The 13,679-nt window shown below is 42.1% G+C and overlaps 1 protein-coding gene across 3 annotated transcripts; it reads right to left on the bottom strand.

Moving 5' to 3' along the window:
* Positions 1 to 1,693: 1,693 nt before the first annotated feature.
* Positions 1,694 to 12,713, bottom strand: ASB4 (ankyrin repeat and SOCS box containing 4). 3 transcript variants are annotated; one of them, XM_027684760.1, is made up of 5 exons: positions 12,427 to 12,713; positions 8,404 to 8,703; positions 5,858 to 6,348; positions 4,136 to 4,249; positions 1,694 to 2,483 (listed from the first exon to the last, which is right to left on the bottom strand). In XM_027684760.1, the coding sequence occupies exons 1-5, from the start codon at positions 12,638 to 12,640 to the stop codon at positions 2,295 to 2,297; spliced, it is 1,308 nt and encodes a 435-aa protein (XP_027540561.1). In that variant the 5' UTR covers positions 12,641 to 12,713; the 3' UTR covers positions 1,694 to 2,294. The 3 variants fall into 3 exon arrangements, 2 of the variants coding, with proteins under 2 accessions (XP_027540561.1, XP_027540562.1); XR_003534474.1 differs by lacking the exon at positions 1,694 to 2,483 and having other exon boundaries at positions 4,185 to 4,249; positions 5,691 to 6,348; XM_027684761.1 differs by lacking the exon at positions 1,694 to 2,483 and having other exon boundaries at positions 4,215 to 4,249; positions 5,820 to 6,348.
* Positions 12,714 to 13,679: the final 966 nt, after the last annotated feature.

Raw genomic sequence — 13,679 nt, 5'->3', positions numbered from 1 at the left:
TGTTCGCTACAGAAGGGGAGGATCAGAGGGAATTTAGGAGCACTAGTGACAACCTTTTTATTTCCCTCTCAGCAAGAGAGTCCTGGCTAAGACAGGTCAGAAAACAGTGCTATTGTTCTGCCTTAAACCTCTCTCTTCCAGAGGCAGAATTTTGCTTTCAGAAGCAGCCAGCGTGGGGACGCATTCCCAATAAAATCATGTACCTCCATCTGTCTCTTCTGGACTGCCCATCTTGCCCCATTGTCAGACTGTTAGAAAGCAACAAATGCTTTCTTGCCCTGACCAGTTGGCAAACCCTCTTCCTCATGCCTGACTTAGATAGATACATCACCTAGAAAAGCAGTGGGTTTAGATAACTTACCCTTTTTTATCCTTTCAAATTCACTGGTTTTCCTCAGTGCAGAATTCATTGGATCCCATTGACCTGAGGTAACTGAAGCAGATTTTTCTATAGACAACCTGTCCTAGATGCTGATCATTCTGCCCAGTAAACTACTGTAGTGGTAAACTACTGTAATGTCTGTGATAGACATATCTCTGCAGCTGTATGGAAATCTCTTATCAGTTTATTGAAGTACAGGGGCCTATATTACAATTTTATCCACATAGGAAAGCACTTACTCATCGTCTGTGTTGGCTTTGAAATTCCTTATTGGAATTGGAAACTGCTAAATAGCAATCTTCATTGCTGTCTAGCTAAACAGACCCATGAATTGGATGCTCTCCTAACACAGCATACAAGCTTTAATTAATGAAAACCAAGATGAAAGGAAAGAGAAGCGATTTGTAACACTAAATAATCTGCACATTTCTTCAAATGCTGTTATTGCCATTTTGTGAGACACAGAGACACTTGAACAGCTTGGCTGTTCCTGTTTGGCTGGGCCTTTCCTGCAAAGACACAGTGATAGCAATGAGGACTGACAGCTTCACAGTCAGAGATGCAATGAGAAGTCAGGAGTTACTGGCTCCCAATGGTGGGCACAGCTTCCCTCCCTCTTCACAGAGCCCAGAATTGCCAGGGTCTAAAAAAAGTGAAACAGCCCAGATGGATTGCATCTGACTGAAAAAGGGAAGAAAAATGGGGTTTACCTGTAGGTCAGATCACATACTTGCTCTTGCTGTGGGATACTTGCTGTGTGAACTGCCACTGCCCTGCATTTTATCCTTCTGGACTGGAGAAAACAGCTCAACCAGAAGTAAAGGAAATCAGTGCTGTCAGGTCCAAAAGCACAGGGTCTTCAGATCAGTGGGATTGGCAGGTCTGTAACAGCCCAGCAAACACATCTTCATCTTCAAAACACCTTTTGGTTAAGATGGGATTCCTCTCACCTGCACTTAGCTGCCAAAACTGAGGTGCAGAGCATGCTAGCAGGCTTGGTTCACTTTGTAGTCAATGAAGAGAAGGATTCATATTGTTCCCAGATCACATCCAACACCATCTTGAGAGATATAGGGATGGGCATAAGTACAGCTGTGCAGATTGCAGGGGCAAGTCTTTTCTACCTGACTTTCTTGACACCGGGATATGAATTTATCATCGGTCACTATGAGAGTATAAACAGAGACAGCACGTGCTAAAAGCTACCTGGGCTTGAATATCAAAGTGCAAAAATTCCAGGGCTGAACAATTAAATCCTGTTTACATACTGTGATTGATAAAGAAAAAATTTCTTACAATTAAAAAGGATAGAATTATGACAAAGCTTTATGAGAAACAGACAGGTGTAGTGAACAGTGAACTAACATTGAATTAAGAGTCAATCAATAGGAATATAGAGAAACTACTGAAAGCCTGTCTGTGGTCACAATTTAAAGCACTTTGCCCATTTCTTTCTGGGAAAACATTTCTGTGACTCTAATAAATGTCCTATTTTTTGACAGTATTCTTTCTTTTACCCCCAAAAGGACAGCTGAAGAAAATTATAGTGAAACAGTATCAAAAGTTGTACAGATTGAATCTAATGCTATCTAGCAGGCAGTGGAATAAATACTGAAGGAAGCAGCAGCATTGTTTAAGCTAGGCTAAACAAAGCATGGCAGTATGTGCCCATGTGTGTTTGCAGCAGCGGCCCTTTCCAGCTCTGCCTCCCCAGTGCAAACTGCAGCTGCAGCTGTGATTTCTTGGTGTAGGGAAAGAAAGCAGCTCCAAGGGGAGCTGGTAAATCCCAGCCCAGCTTCAGGTTGGCCTGCAAATGGACACATGCAAAGGGCTGTGTCAGGATTGTGTCTGGAGCTCCAGGACCCTGCACAGGATACAGGAAGGGAGAAACCAATGTCCACTCTGTGGCAGCTCAGTAGATGATTCCTTCTGGTTCCAGCAGCAAGTACTTCTTTATGGGCAGAGGGATGGAGAGCAAGGGCACTCCCCGATGGCACCTTTCTGACAATATTGCCCGAATCGCACATCTGCATAAATGCATGAGTGACCGTGGGGAATTGCTGCACACGGTGAACAGAGAGTCATAGAAATCCTGGTGCCGCTGTAAAAAAACCACAAACATGTTTTAGGGCAATGAGGGTGTTTTATTTCCTCCCCTTTCCCCTGCCCACATGTAGCCTTTGGCAGAACAAGGTCAAAAGCACAGCCTGCCATCTTGTCTCTTGAAGGCACATCAAGAACCAGGGACTTCATTTAGCCAAAATGCCTGCACAAAATTCTTATGCTTCCCTCAAATATTTAGTGTTAAGTGAAAGACAATGATGAAATATTTAGGTTTGGTCTACAGGTTTGATATGCCTTATCCATCAGTTTGAGAAGGGGGTGTAAGTCCTGGACTGAACAGACCCTGCAGTGTGCCCAGGGTCAGAGCACATGGGTGAGTTAATCCTCTAAACCTCACCACGGGGCAGTGAGGCAGCACAATGCCAGTGGTACCGGTGAGTTCACTGGGGCTGTAAACAGCAGAGTAGTTTTGGTCTTACTCGTCGCTCCAGTGGCCTTCTAAAATATAGGAAATTGCATCCCCATGAGCAGAAAAGTGCAGATGCTTACAAATAACGTCAAAAAACCCCAAAGCAAATGGTAAATACACGTGACTACATGTGACTCGATCTTATTTTGTAATCTTGTTACTTGATAGATCTGGTTACATGTATTTTCAGGTTATTCTTTTTGTACAGTAAAGTATGTATTTGTATCAACAAAAGTTTTTCTTCAATTTCATGTTAAGTTCAGCTTTGACAACAAAAATTAAAACCTCAACAAAGAAATAGAACAACTGTGACCTTTTCCAAATAAGAATGTCCCAAAATTTCAGATTAATATTTTTGTTTGAATAAAAATTTTTACTGCTATTATTATTGTTGTTGCTGCTGTTATTAAGGTGAAAAAAGATCTTTAACATTTAATTTTGTTTTCACTGTAACGATTTTTTTTTCTGAACAAATCTGACCCCAACAAAATCTCACAGTTTCTCTGGCAATATAACTCTTCTTTATAATACAGATGGAGTTCCCTAAACCTACTGACAATGTAGAGCAGATATTGCTGCATTTCAGCACTGATTTTAAAATTTTGGAAAAGTCCAGTGTTTACAAAAAACCTAGTTGTAAATTGGAATATTTGGACTATGAGGATTTCTGAATTAAAGGGATAATTATGTAAAAGCATGTAACTTGTCCCACAATTTTGCCTTTTGACACATTTTTTCCTCTTTTAATCACTTATTTTTAATTTAAATTCTCCTTGCATTTTCAGCTAAGCCATCCTGTTTGTAGAAACCTGACCCATGCAACAGAACCTAAAGATACATAATCATACCCCTGTTATATGGCACTTTTAAAACATTTACTGACTTAAAAAAATATAAATATATACGTTGACAGATCTGAAGAAACACCAATACAGCCAGAATCCTTTCACTTGCTGAATACAGGGACATCTGAGTTTCTGCAGCACCACTGACAGGGGGTCCTCCAAAGGATAATGTTGCAATGAAAATTTCTCAAAAATATGTCTTTTTTTTCAGTGAGTGATATGCTTTCATCAAATGAGTGATATTAAATGGGAAAGTCCCAAATCCTCTGAGATGTTCTTCTCTTTCAAAAGCATTATTTCTTTCCTATGTTTGGGTATGGGTTATGCAAATAATGAGCTTGGATTTCACTCAGTTACGAATCATTGAGAGCTTACCTCAAAGACATCCTCAGGTATGGCTGCTTTCCACTTAGATGTCGATTTGATATGTTCATAGGAATTGACAACGACCTCCACAGCTCTAGGATGGGAATGACAGGCTTGTAGCACCTGCAGGCAGGATGCATGGAGACCATAAGTACCACCAAGAAGCTGGGGCTAGCTTGGATGCTTGGCACTGTGCAACGAACTGAGACAGACACAGCCAAAGAATTATGAGAGGATAAGGTTGGAGACGCAAAGACACGAGGCCCGTCAACACTATTCAGCACAAGTTCAGCAAGAAACCCCAGGCTAGTCCCTAGTGGAGGTGTGCATATCCCAGTCTAACACCATACAGAAGTACTGGCTTAGATCTCCAGAGCAGTCTAGCTGGGGTGGGCTTTAGCACCCAAATCTAGAGATAACTTGTTCATAGCTGGGCTGAGTGACTTGACACCAGGCAAAGCCATGCACAGAGTCCTCAGTCCAGGTCATGCAGCACAGGAACACAATAAAATCCGTTCATATGAATCCAAAATGCATTGCTACAGCAAAATTTAAAAGAAGACCAGGAGATAACACAGGTTAGAAGTAAGGTTTTCAAGCCACACAAGGCCCCTGAAACAACTGTTCTGCCCAGTGACTTTAGCTCAATAGGGAAAAAATCCAAAGTCTATTGTCACTCACCCGTAAGGAATCACACTTTGCATGCACCCAATTTTGTCCCACAGAGTCACCAGATTTCACAAACAAAACTTCAAAACATCCCTCTGGGATAAATATCATCCTACATTTTTTATAGATGGGCAAATGTTGGTTTGGAAGAGATACACAATTCATGCAACAGGAGAAAGGCAGAGGCAGGAAGAGGAGACCCCAGATCTGCCTCTCAAATGAGCTCTAGGAGAGCATTGTTCTGTTGCAGACAGGGCCCGCTCATCCTGGGTTCAAGAGGGCACAACCAAAAATTTGGCATTTTATTCAAAGGCTTCTGGTTCCTTGGCTTGTTAAAACTTTCTATCTACAGTGGAGGAACCGCAAAATGTTGCTCAGGGCATTGGATGAGAGAGAATAAGTCCTGACTACAGCAAGCTTACTTGGCTGTCTGGTATATTAAGACTGTCAGGTACTTCTGTCACTTCCTTGGGTTTTGCAGACATTTAAAAACTTTTCAGGAGAGATCTTGTAATTTTTTTTTTGTTTGTTTTAATCAGCTATGAGCCCAGAGCCAGCATTTCCCTTTAATTCTCACATTTCCTGGGAATAATCCAAAGTTTTATTGAGACGTATTTAATTTTGAATAGATGAATAGATTTTTAAAGGTCAGATGTGACAAACTGAATCAAGTGGTTTCATTTCTAATCTTTGTATAACTCAGTTAAGCCTGTATGAAGCCAAGTTTGACAAAGGGATATAGGTTTTCTGAAATAAGAAGGTGAATCTGTTCTGGAAAAATTAGGCATGAACTGGCATTTAGAGTTTGGCATTTCAGGTTGGTTAAGAGCAAAAATGGGATCTGCATCCAGTTTCTGGTATGGCCAACTGTAATTTCATTTCAGTTAAATCATACCACTCTTATAATAGGTCAGCTCACAATGTTTCAGGCATTCTGGACCACATTGACAGCACTCCAGTAAATCCAGATACCACCAAACCCCAAAGTTTATGTCTCTCATCTCATTCCTGTTCAAGACATCACCTCTCTCCATATCACTACTGTACAAAGGCATCCTTAACCTTATGGAATTGCAGAGGATATATCCTAGCTGCTCCATGATTCAGTAGCAGCTGGTAGCAGATGTCTGGCTGAGCAGCTGGCCGCACAGATGTCACTTTTATGATATACTGTAGGGGTGCACAGCCATTGACATCCATGATATTTGCTTCTGCTCCTGCCTCCAGCAACATATGCAGAAGGACATGATCACAGTTCCAGGCAGCTTTGTGGAGCGGTGATTTGAAATCCTCATCACGAGCATTCACTTCAGCTTTATAGTCTAAGAGCATCCGGCAGATGAGGTGGTGATCCTGGCTGTATATCTGATCCTTATAATGAAGGGCCCAATAGACTGCACAGGCCAGGGGAGTCTCCATGTAGGCATTGAGAGCATCAATGTGTGCTCCTTGTTCCACGTAAAAGGCCACAAGCTCTGGGACACCCAAACGTGCAACGACGTGCAAAGGAGTCTCCTCATCTTTGTTGTTTGTTCTTATGTTCACATTTGCTCCTGCCAGCAAAAGATGATGGGGAAAAAAAATTAAGGTAATGAAATGCTCGTTTGGCCATCTCTCTGACTGAGCCTTCATTCCCAAGGAGAAGGTCACGGTGGGTAACTGGCATGAACGACACATATGAAAATGCAAATACCATGGATTGTTCATCTCTTAAGCCCCCAGGGAGTAACTTCAGATTCTTGGATCCTGCTTCAGATGTGATAGCCTGGCCCCGAACTGGAGGAAGACTTTATCTGAACACTCTATTTTGGAGCAGCAGAAGGCCCAAATCTCTGTGTAAAATGCTTTTTCCTATAAATTAAAAATTGTAGGAGAAAGGATCGGGTCCAACTGCTCCGCTTGTGCCCAGCGGCTGCTGCAGCTGAAGCAACAGCACCATCTGCCGAGCAGAGAGGTGGTCCCTGTCCCTCACAATTAAGACCGAGGTGCAAAGATTGCGAGGGAGGAAGCAGAGTCAGAAACTACCTCTGAGCTGGAAAACTTGAGTGCTAATGTTATTAAGCCATGTCGAGTGTTAGTAGTGTTCGACGTCCCTGAGAGAGCATCGGCAGTTTGAGTTTGGAGGTGGTAACCGAACACGGGGTCAGCACTGCTTGAGTGGCAAGTCACCCCAGACAGAGGGGGTCAAACAGCAATGACCTGAATGGATCTCGTGTGACACCACTGAGTGGAAATGGCAGGTGGAAGATGCATCTTGGGAACTTTGGTACCAAGGGCAAAAGAAACCCTGGCTTTGGCTGTTGGGGCGTGCTGCTGTGTGAATGTGCACACCTGACATATTCTGCTCCAGACCTTTCCCATCTTATTTGGAGTCCCAACACTTAGCTCATATGGAGATTACAGTTTACTCAGTGCTTTGAGAGGAAGGGTGGCTTGTAAAGTACTATTATACTGTTGCGGATGGGTGGGTGGAGAAAGCCTACAGAATACATCCTTTCTCTTGCATTCATTCTATGATGCCTTTCATAAGAGTACCTTTGACTTTTAAGCTTTTCTATCATAGCAAATTCAACTCCTGCTGTCAGGACTGTTTGCTTTGGGCAGGATACAACTGGCAGCATTTATTTTCCTTTCTACCAAACAAAATAATGTGTATTTTTTCCAGCAGAAGAAAAATAATGTTGTTATTCATTTATGACTGATGATTGCCTTGCCCACAAAGCATACTTGGGCTCTGCATCTCAGGAAAAGCCCTCAATAACAACACATGTAGAAAAAAACCCAAAAGCATTTGTATTTGCCATGGCAGAGTGTGATAAATAGGGGCGTCTTTCTGTTTGTAACTAAATACTTGAGCTGCCTGATTTTGCTGTACCTTTTATGTGCTTCTTTTACTGTGTCCTGAGTCAGCATCCTTCTGTTAAGCAAATAGTGTCTGACAAATATATTTATGGAGGAATTACATCTATGCTTAGCTTCATTTGTTACAGATACAGATCAGTGTAACATATCTGATTTCAGGAAAACAAAAATCTTTAATATTAGCCTTTTTTTTTCTCCAAGCCCTGCATAGATGCAGGAGTTTGGCTGTTGACAAATGAAGAGATGTATGAAAAACTGCATCCAGTTTTTCAAGGCCAGATCTAAAAAACAAGTGGTTAGAAGAATTTTACTGAGATCAAGAAAATTCAAGCAAGAAAGACAATAAGAGAAGTGCCTATTCATGTGACAATAGCTCAATACTAAACCTAGATGAAGAAGACAGAAAAAAACCCCAAGAGAAATAGAAACTCCTTGATTCAGAGGATCTCTTCTGCTGATGGACTGATTGGGCAGTGGGCTGAAGACACTGAACTGGGAAACAATCTTGGAGTAAGGATCTGTGGCCACGGAAAGGGAAAGACAGATGGTGTGAGGAAACAGAATGGGAAAAACTTTCTCAGATCAAAGAGATGGGGAAAAGGAGTGTGAGATTAAGACATAAGTCAGCTGTGAATGAAAGGGATAAATACACATGTACTTTGAGAAATTGTCTCTCAAGAGAAAGCCCAGACCATGCTCATCATCTCTGGCTATGCCATGAGAGACACTCCAGAGCTTTACCTTACCTCTCCAAATCAGCTGCTGGGCACAAGGCATGGAGGCTCGTGTCGTGCAGAAGTGCAAGGGTGCCTGCCCACTCATTGAAAAGCAGTTCAGCTTAGCTCCGTGGTTGCAAAGGATCTTGAGACACTCGACATTTGCCATTTCACAGGCTATGTGGATCGCAGCTTTTCCATTGGGCCGGCAGTTGATTGTAGCTTTGTGATTGAGGAGGACTAAAAGACTCTCCAGATGTCCATACATGACAGCCAGATGAAGTCCAGTTGCCCAGGATATTTTTAATTTGTAGCTAGGCAGCCAGTACCCTGTACAAAGTGAAAACATGTTACCGGCCTTGGCAAACACTTTTCTTTGAACTATCCACCTGCTGAGAATAATTGAAGGGGAAGGAAGGGTTGGAGTTTTGATGTAATTTACTGTATTTTCACCAGATAAGTGCACACAAAATTCTCTCAGGCATAATTTCATTTTCATTAAGCACTGTTACTATATGTGCTGAATAGCCCGCCCTCTGGAGAGATAATTCCCATAGAATAGACACAATCTGAAATAAGATATTAGATTTTTTTGTGACTTGTGTAGATTAAATAAAAAAAATATTCTTAAAGTGTTTGAAATGCCACCACCTAAAAAATATGGGGGAAATGGGATCTTCAGCCTGCCACTAGCTGAACAAAGGTGGCATTAGACTAAGAAGGCAGCATTTACTTAGGACAGTGACTCAACAGACAATTCATTCTACTGTTTCTGTGTAGCAGATAGCAGGATCTTGCATGTCAGAATCTGGATTCAGACCTCCAGGGATGCACTGCACATAGATGAGCCCCAGCAATGTAGCTGCAGCTGTGTCAGAGACCTCCTGCCAACTACTGCCCCTGAGGAGTATGGAGGGAGAAGATTGAATGCTGATGTAAATTATGTTGAAGAGCCAAATAGAAGCAGTGACACTTCAGCATGAAATTTGGCTCCAAAATGTTTGAATTTTTCTCAGAAAATTTCATTATTATTTTTTTGTTTTGTTTTGTTTACTCACAAGCAGGTGTAAGACCAAATGACACTGAAATACTTGTTCCCAAAATAGGACTGCATGCTTAATGACTGCACAGATACAGTCTCTGAAGTGATAACTATAACCATTTGCTTAAAAAAAATGAAGGACCATAATAATGTGCAGAAGGGCAGGAGAAATCTAAAACTTCTTTCCTTTTTTTTTTCTTAAGATACAGCAGCTGCATCTTAGCTAGAATGTGCCTATAAAATCCTCTAGGTTTGATTTATCTATTTCTCCTTGGATGACTGATCTCTTCTCTGTGGTGACCAGTGACAGGACCTGAGGGAATGGCCTGAAGTTGTGTCAGGGGAGGTTTAGGTTGAACATTAGAAAGAGGTTCTTCACCCAGAGGGTGGTTGGATGCTGGAATAGGCTCCCCAGGGAAGTGGTCACAGCACCAAGCCTGACAGAGTTCAAGAAGCATTTGGCTGATGCTCTCAGGCACATGGTGTGACTTTTGGGCTAAGTGTTGGACTCAATGATCCTTGTGAGTCCTTTCCAACTCAGCATATTCTGTGATCCTGCGACCGCCTGGTTGAAATCATGTAAAAGACATAGAAAAAATACTCAAGATCTATAATGAGGTTAAAGTAATTAAAACCTTCCTTTTTTAGACTCTAGTTTTGTGTAGTTTTTCAACCTTAATGTCACATAGATACAGTTTTTACAGTATTCATGGATGTTGCATTAGGCAGAAAGAAGATGAGGAGGAAAGAAAGAGGTGAAAGAAGGAAGAAGGAAACAAAGTGATGGTGACAGGGAGAAACTGGTTAATATTTTTCTTCCCTCCTAGTTAAATTGCAAATATATTTTTAGATAGGGGCAAGAAACTGCAGACATCATTTACTGTAGGACCAAATTTTGGGGACTACCAAACTCCAGTCCTCAAGGAACTCACACTGTGAATAGCTAGCAAAATCAGGCAGCCCTGAGACACCAGAGTGCACGAGCGGGGTGACAGTGTCCTCTGAGGACACTCAACCTGCTGACTCTCCAGATTACACTGGCAACTCTGGTAAGGCAACCTTTTCATTATATGCCCTTAAACCAGGCACAGAGTAGGTGGGCCACATCCCAAAGTCTATGCATATAGCAGAGCAAGCTTCTTAAATAACCTCCTTATCCAAACTCACATACAGTATCCCCCTTGTTACCAGTGAGCTTTGGAGCACTGCCAGCTTATCCCACACAGAGCTGGGTCTCACATTTATGGCCAGATGTGAGCCATAAATTATATATTAACAGCAGGAAAGTGATCTTTAAAAGCCAAGTTATCACTTTTTATAGCCACAATTTTCCTGCCCGAGACTACTGTTAATTTCCTTTGCCTGTGCTGCTGCAGGTGAGCTGTGCTCAGATATCCTGAGGAGCATCTTCCATGTCCTCTGCCCAAACCCATAGACAACTCTGAGCTCAGAGGGACAGAGACCAGGCACTAAACAGAAAGCAGATGTGGGCTTCATGGGAGACCTCATTCAGCTTACCTGTTTATTTGGTTAGAAACATGTAAAAGCCATGGTACAAGCAAGGTCAGTGTCTTTGAGAACTCTCAGCCTCTATGGAAGAGAGGAAGCAAAGACACTCTGTCACCTATGACATCTATTTTCCACTTCATCACTTAGGACTATGGCAAAGCTCAGACTGTCTGAATTGTGGTGTGGTAGGAGCGAATTTTTCTTCCCTCTTCCTCCTCAAGGAAATTCCTCTTTCATGTCACAGTTATCTGGTATTCAAAACAAAAGTAAAATTTACATGAGAGTTGATAGAGTGCCTCTTGCCTTTCAGACAAGGTGGATACACTGCTGTGATTTAGGCCATATTGTGCATTTACCTCTCTACTTTTTGGAGAAAGGAGAGACTTCAAAAGAGACAGGTTAATGTTTACAGTTAAACGATCTACAAATAAAAATCTATGCATTAATCCTGTAGTCTTAAACCACAACCAGAATGCACCTTAGCCTGCTGAGGACAGAAGAAGATGTATTTTAAGATACATTCAGCACTGTGTGGCTTAGTTCATGCACTGTCCTTAAGGGAAGTGCATAATTACTGCATCATCCTCATCCTGAAGAAATCAAAAGAGTAGGAGCCAATCATTAAATAAGAGGTAAACAAAGAAAAGAAGTAGAGGAAGGATATTGTCCCTTCTTTATGCCACAGAAAAGAAAGTGCATTTGCTGTGCTGCTGGCACTGGAGGTGTTTATCTCCACATATGATTAACTTCTGGCAGAGACTGATCATTACTGTTTGCTAAATACACACGGAGAGTCTGTTAGCAAGTAGGTCATGAAGTGTTTTGATTTTAGCAAAGAGCAAACTTGGTTTATTGCTTTAAGTTGTAAGGTTTTGGAAACTCAGTCAGTGTATGGCTGGGAACTGGTTTGGGTTTTCTACACTCTGAAACAGATGTCTTTCTTGGTTGTGTTTTTCCAGATTATTTTTCTGTTTCAACAAACTAGCAGATCCTCACTTTCTGTCAGTTGGAAAAAGTAAATCTCCTCCCATCCATCAACCTCCAAGGTCCACAGGATTTCCTTAGGTTTCCTGAGCCAGGCAGAATTCACTCTACTGCTACTGTAAATTGAAAATGGAAGACATGGAATATTTTATGCTTCTGAACAGTCTGTATATGTGTACGGGTTCATGCAAGTAATGTATACACCCCACTTAGCCTGCATGTATCTATTCTTGGCTTTGCACCTGAGTTCTCTGGAAGGAAATAGTAAAGGACTCCTCTTTCTGGACTCCTCTGAAACATGGAGGCTCAGGCTGGGCTCTGGCCTGCCTTCTATCAAACCCAGCAGGTACAGCTGATAAGCTCCCCTACTACTGTGACGATGGCCATATGACCCTACTGAGACATTACTGTCTATGAATCAGTTTATGCTGCAGCTTCAGAAGAGATAAAAAGCCACAGTTTCTCGAAAATCACTCAAACCCTTCTACTTCCTGGCTGGTGAATGCTGCCACATTTACCTTGTTTGTAGGATGCCAGAATCAGGTTTTCATCTTCCACTTCAAACACTGTGTCCACGTCTATTTTCTTTTGGCTCAAGAGCTCCTCCAGGGTTTCAAAGTCATTGGACTTCAGGGCTTCAAGAAAAGCTTTTTTCACCAACTTAGCAGCTGCAGCTCGAGTAATTTTCTCCTCTGTATTCTCTCCCTCTCTGTATGTCTCCTTTAAATCCATTTTCAAATGTATCTGTTTGTGCCGTGCAGAGGATTACTCTGAAGTCCCTATAGCACAGTTGCATGCTGAAGTTTCTGAAGACCAGAAGGTAATTTTATCACTCAGTCATGCTGATCTGCTTGTTCTATTTATATAAGGAGCATTTTGGGCATCGAAATGCCACTCTTAGATATCACTACACTCCTTTGATGAAAGTGAGCACAGAGACATTAGCAATAAAAGCAAAATAAAAGTTATCTCCATGGGATTTATACACATTAATTAACCACCTGATTACCTTCTGCTACTGCCAAACACTTACATTAAATGACACTAGTCCTGGATGTTGTTTCTCTGCTAGAGAAGCACTTCCTTTCAGAGTTGCCATTGCTGATTTATTGGCTGCAATGGAATGTGATGCTGTGCCTGCAGATGCCTTTTAACTAGTGCAATTCAGAAAAAAAAAAAAATTAAAAAATCCCCAAGGCACTCTTCCCATGGGAGGTAACTCACTGTTCCTCTGGACAGCATTCTGCATGTTGGTGCTGGTTTTAGGGGTCACAAACAGTGTTCCTTGTAAGGAGAAATGCTGGGATGAGGGGGCTGCAGAGCTGTACAGACATGTTATGTGGTGCGAGATCTCACACACCACAGGGGGCCTACGTGTGAGTTAACTCAGATGCAAGCACAGGAGGCTGCATGGGTCCATAGGCTCTTTTCCTTCCCCTGCTCACCCTTCATCTAAATTCAGACCTTCTCCCTCACAACCCCATCCCCCTCTGAACACTGCCCCTTCCCTGCCTTTTCCTGCTGTCTTTGCCAGTTCCCTGTCCCTGTATTGACAGCAGTGATGCAAACCCACATGCGGCTACCATGAGCTGCTACCATGCATCACATAGAAGTGGTTCACACCTGCACCCACTTGGGCTACTGGATGAGACCACATGTAGAAGGAAACTATTTACCCATGATTTATATCACTTAGCAAAGTGGACCCCACCACAACCACTATAAAGAAAGCTTCATGTTTATCCTTCCTGTGAATTTGGCTGCCAAGTGG

This window comes from Neopelma chrysocephalum, unplaced genomic scaffold (assembly GCF_003984885.1).
Source record: "Neopelma chrysocephalum unplaced genomic scaffold, ASM398488v2 Primary Assembly neopelma1_67, whole genome shotgun sequence".
Lineage (NCBI taxonomy): Eukaryota > Metazoa > Chordata > Aves > Passeriformes > Pipridae > Neopelma > Neopelma chrysocephalum.
Note: the sequence above shows the minus strand (reverse complement) of the source record. Positions and strands in the feature narration are given on the sequence as shown.

Coding starts and splice junctions, on each gene's coding strand:
- ASB4 (XM_027684760.1), bottom strand. CDS start 12,640: ATGGATTTAAAGGAGACATACAGAGAGGGAGAGAATACAGAGGAGAAA. Junction 4,250..5,857: donor ATCCTCTGCAATTCCATAAG/GTTAAGGATGCC, acceptor TCCTGCCTGCAG/GTGCTACAAGCCTGTCATTC. Junction 2,484..4,135: donor TACCTGAGGATGTCTTTGAG/GTAAGCTCTCAA, acceptor GTTTTTTTACAG/CGGCACCAGGATTTCTATGA.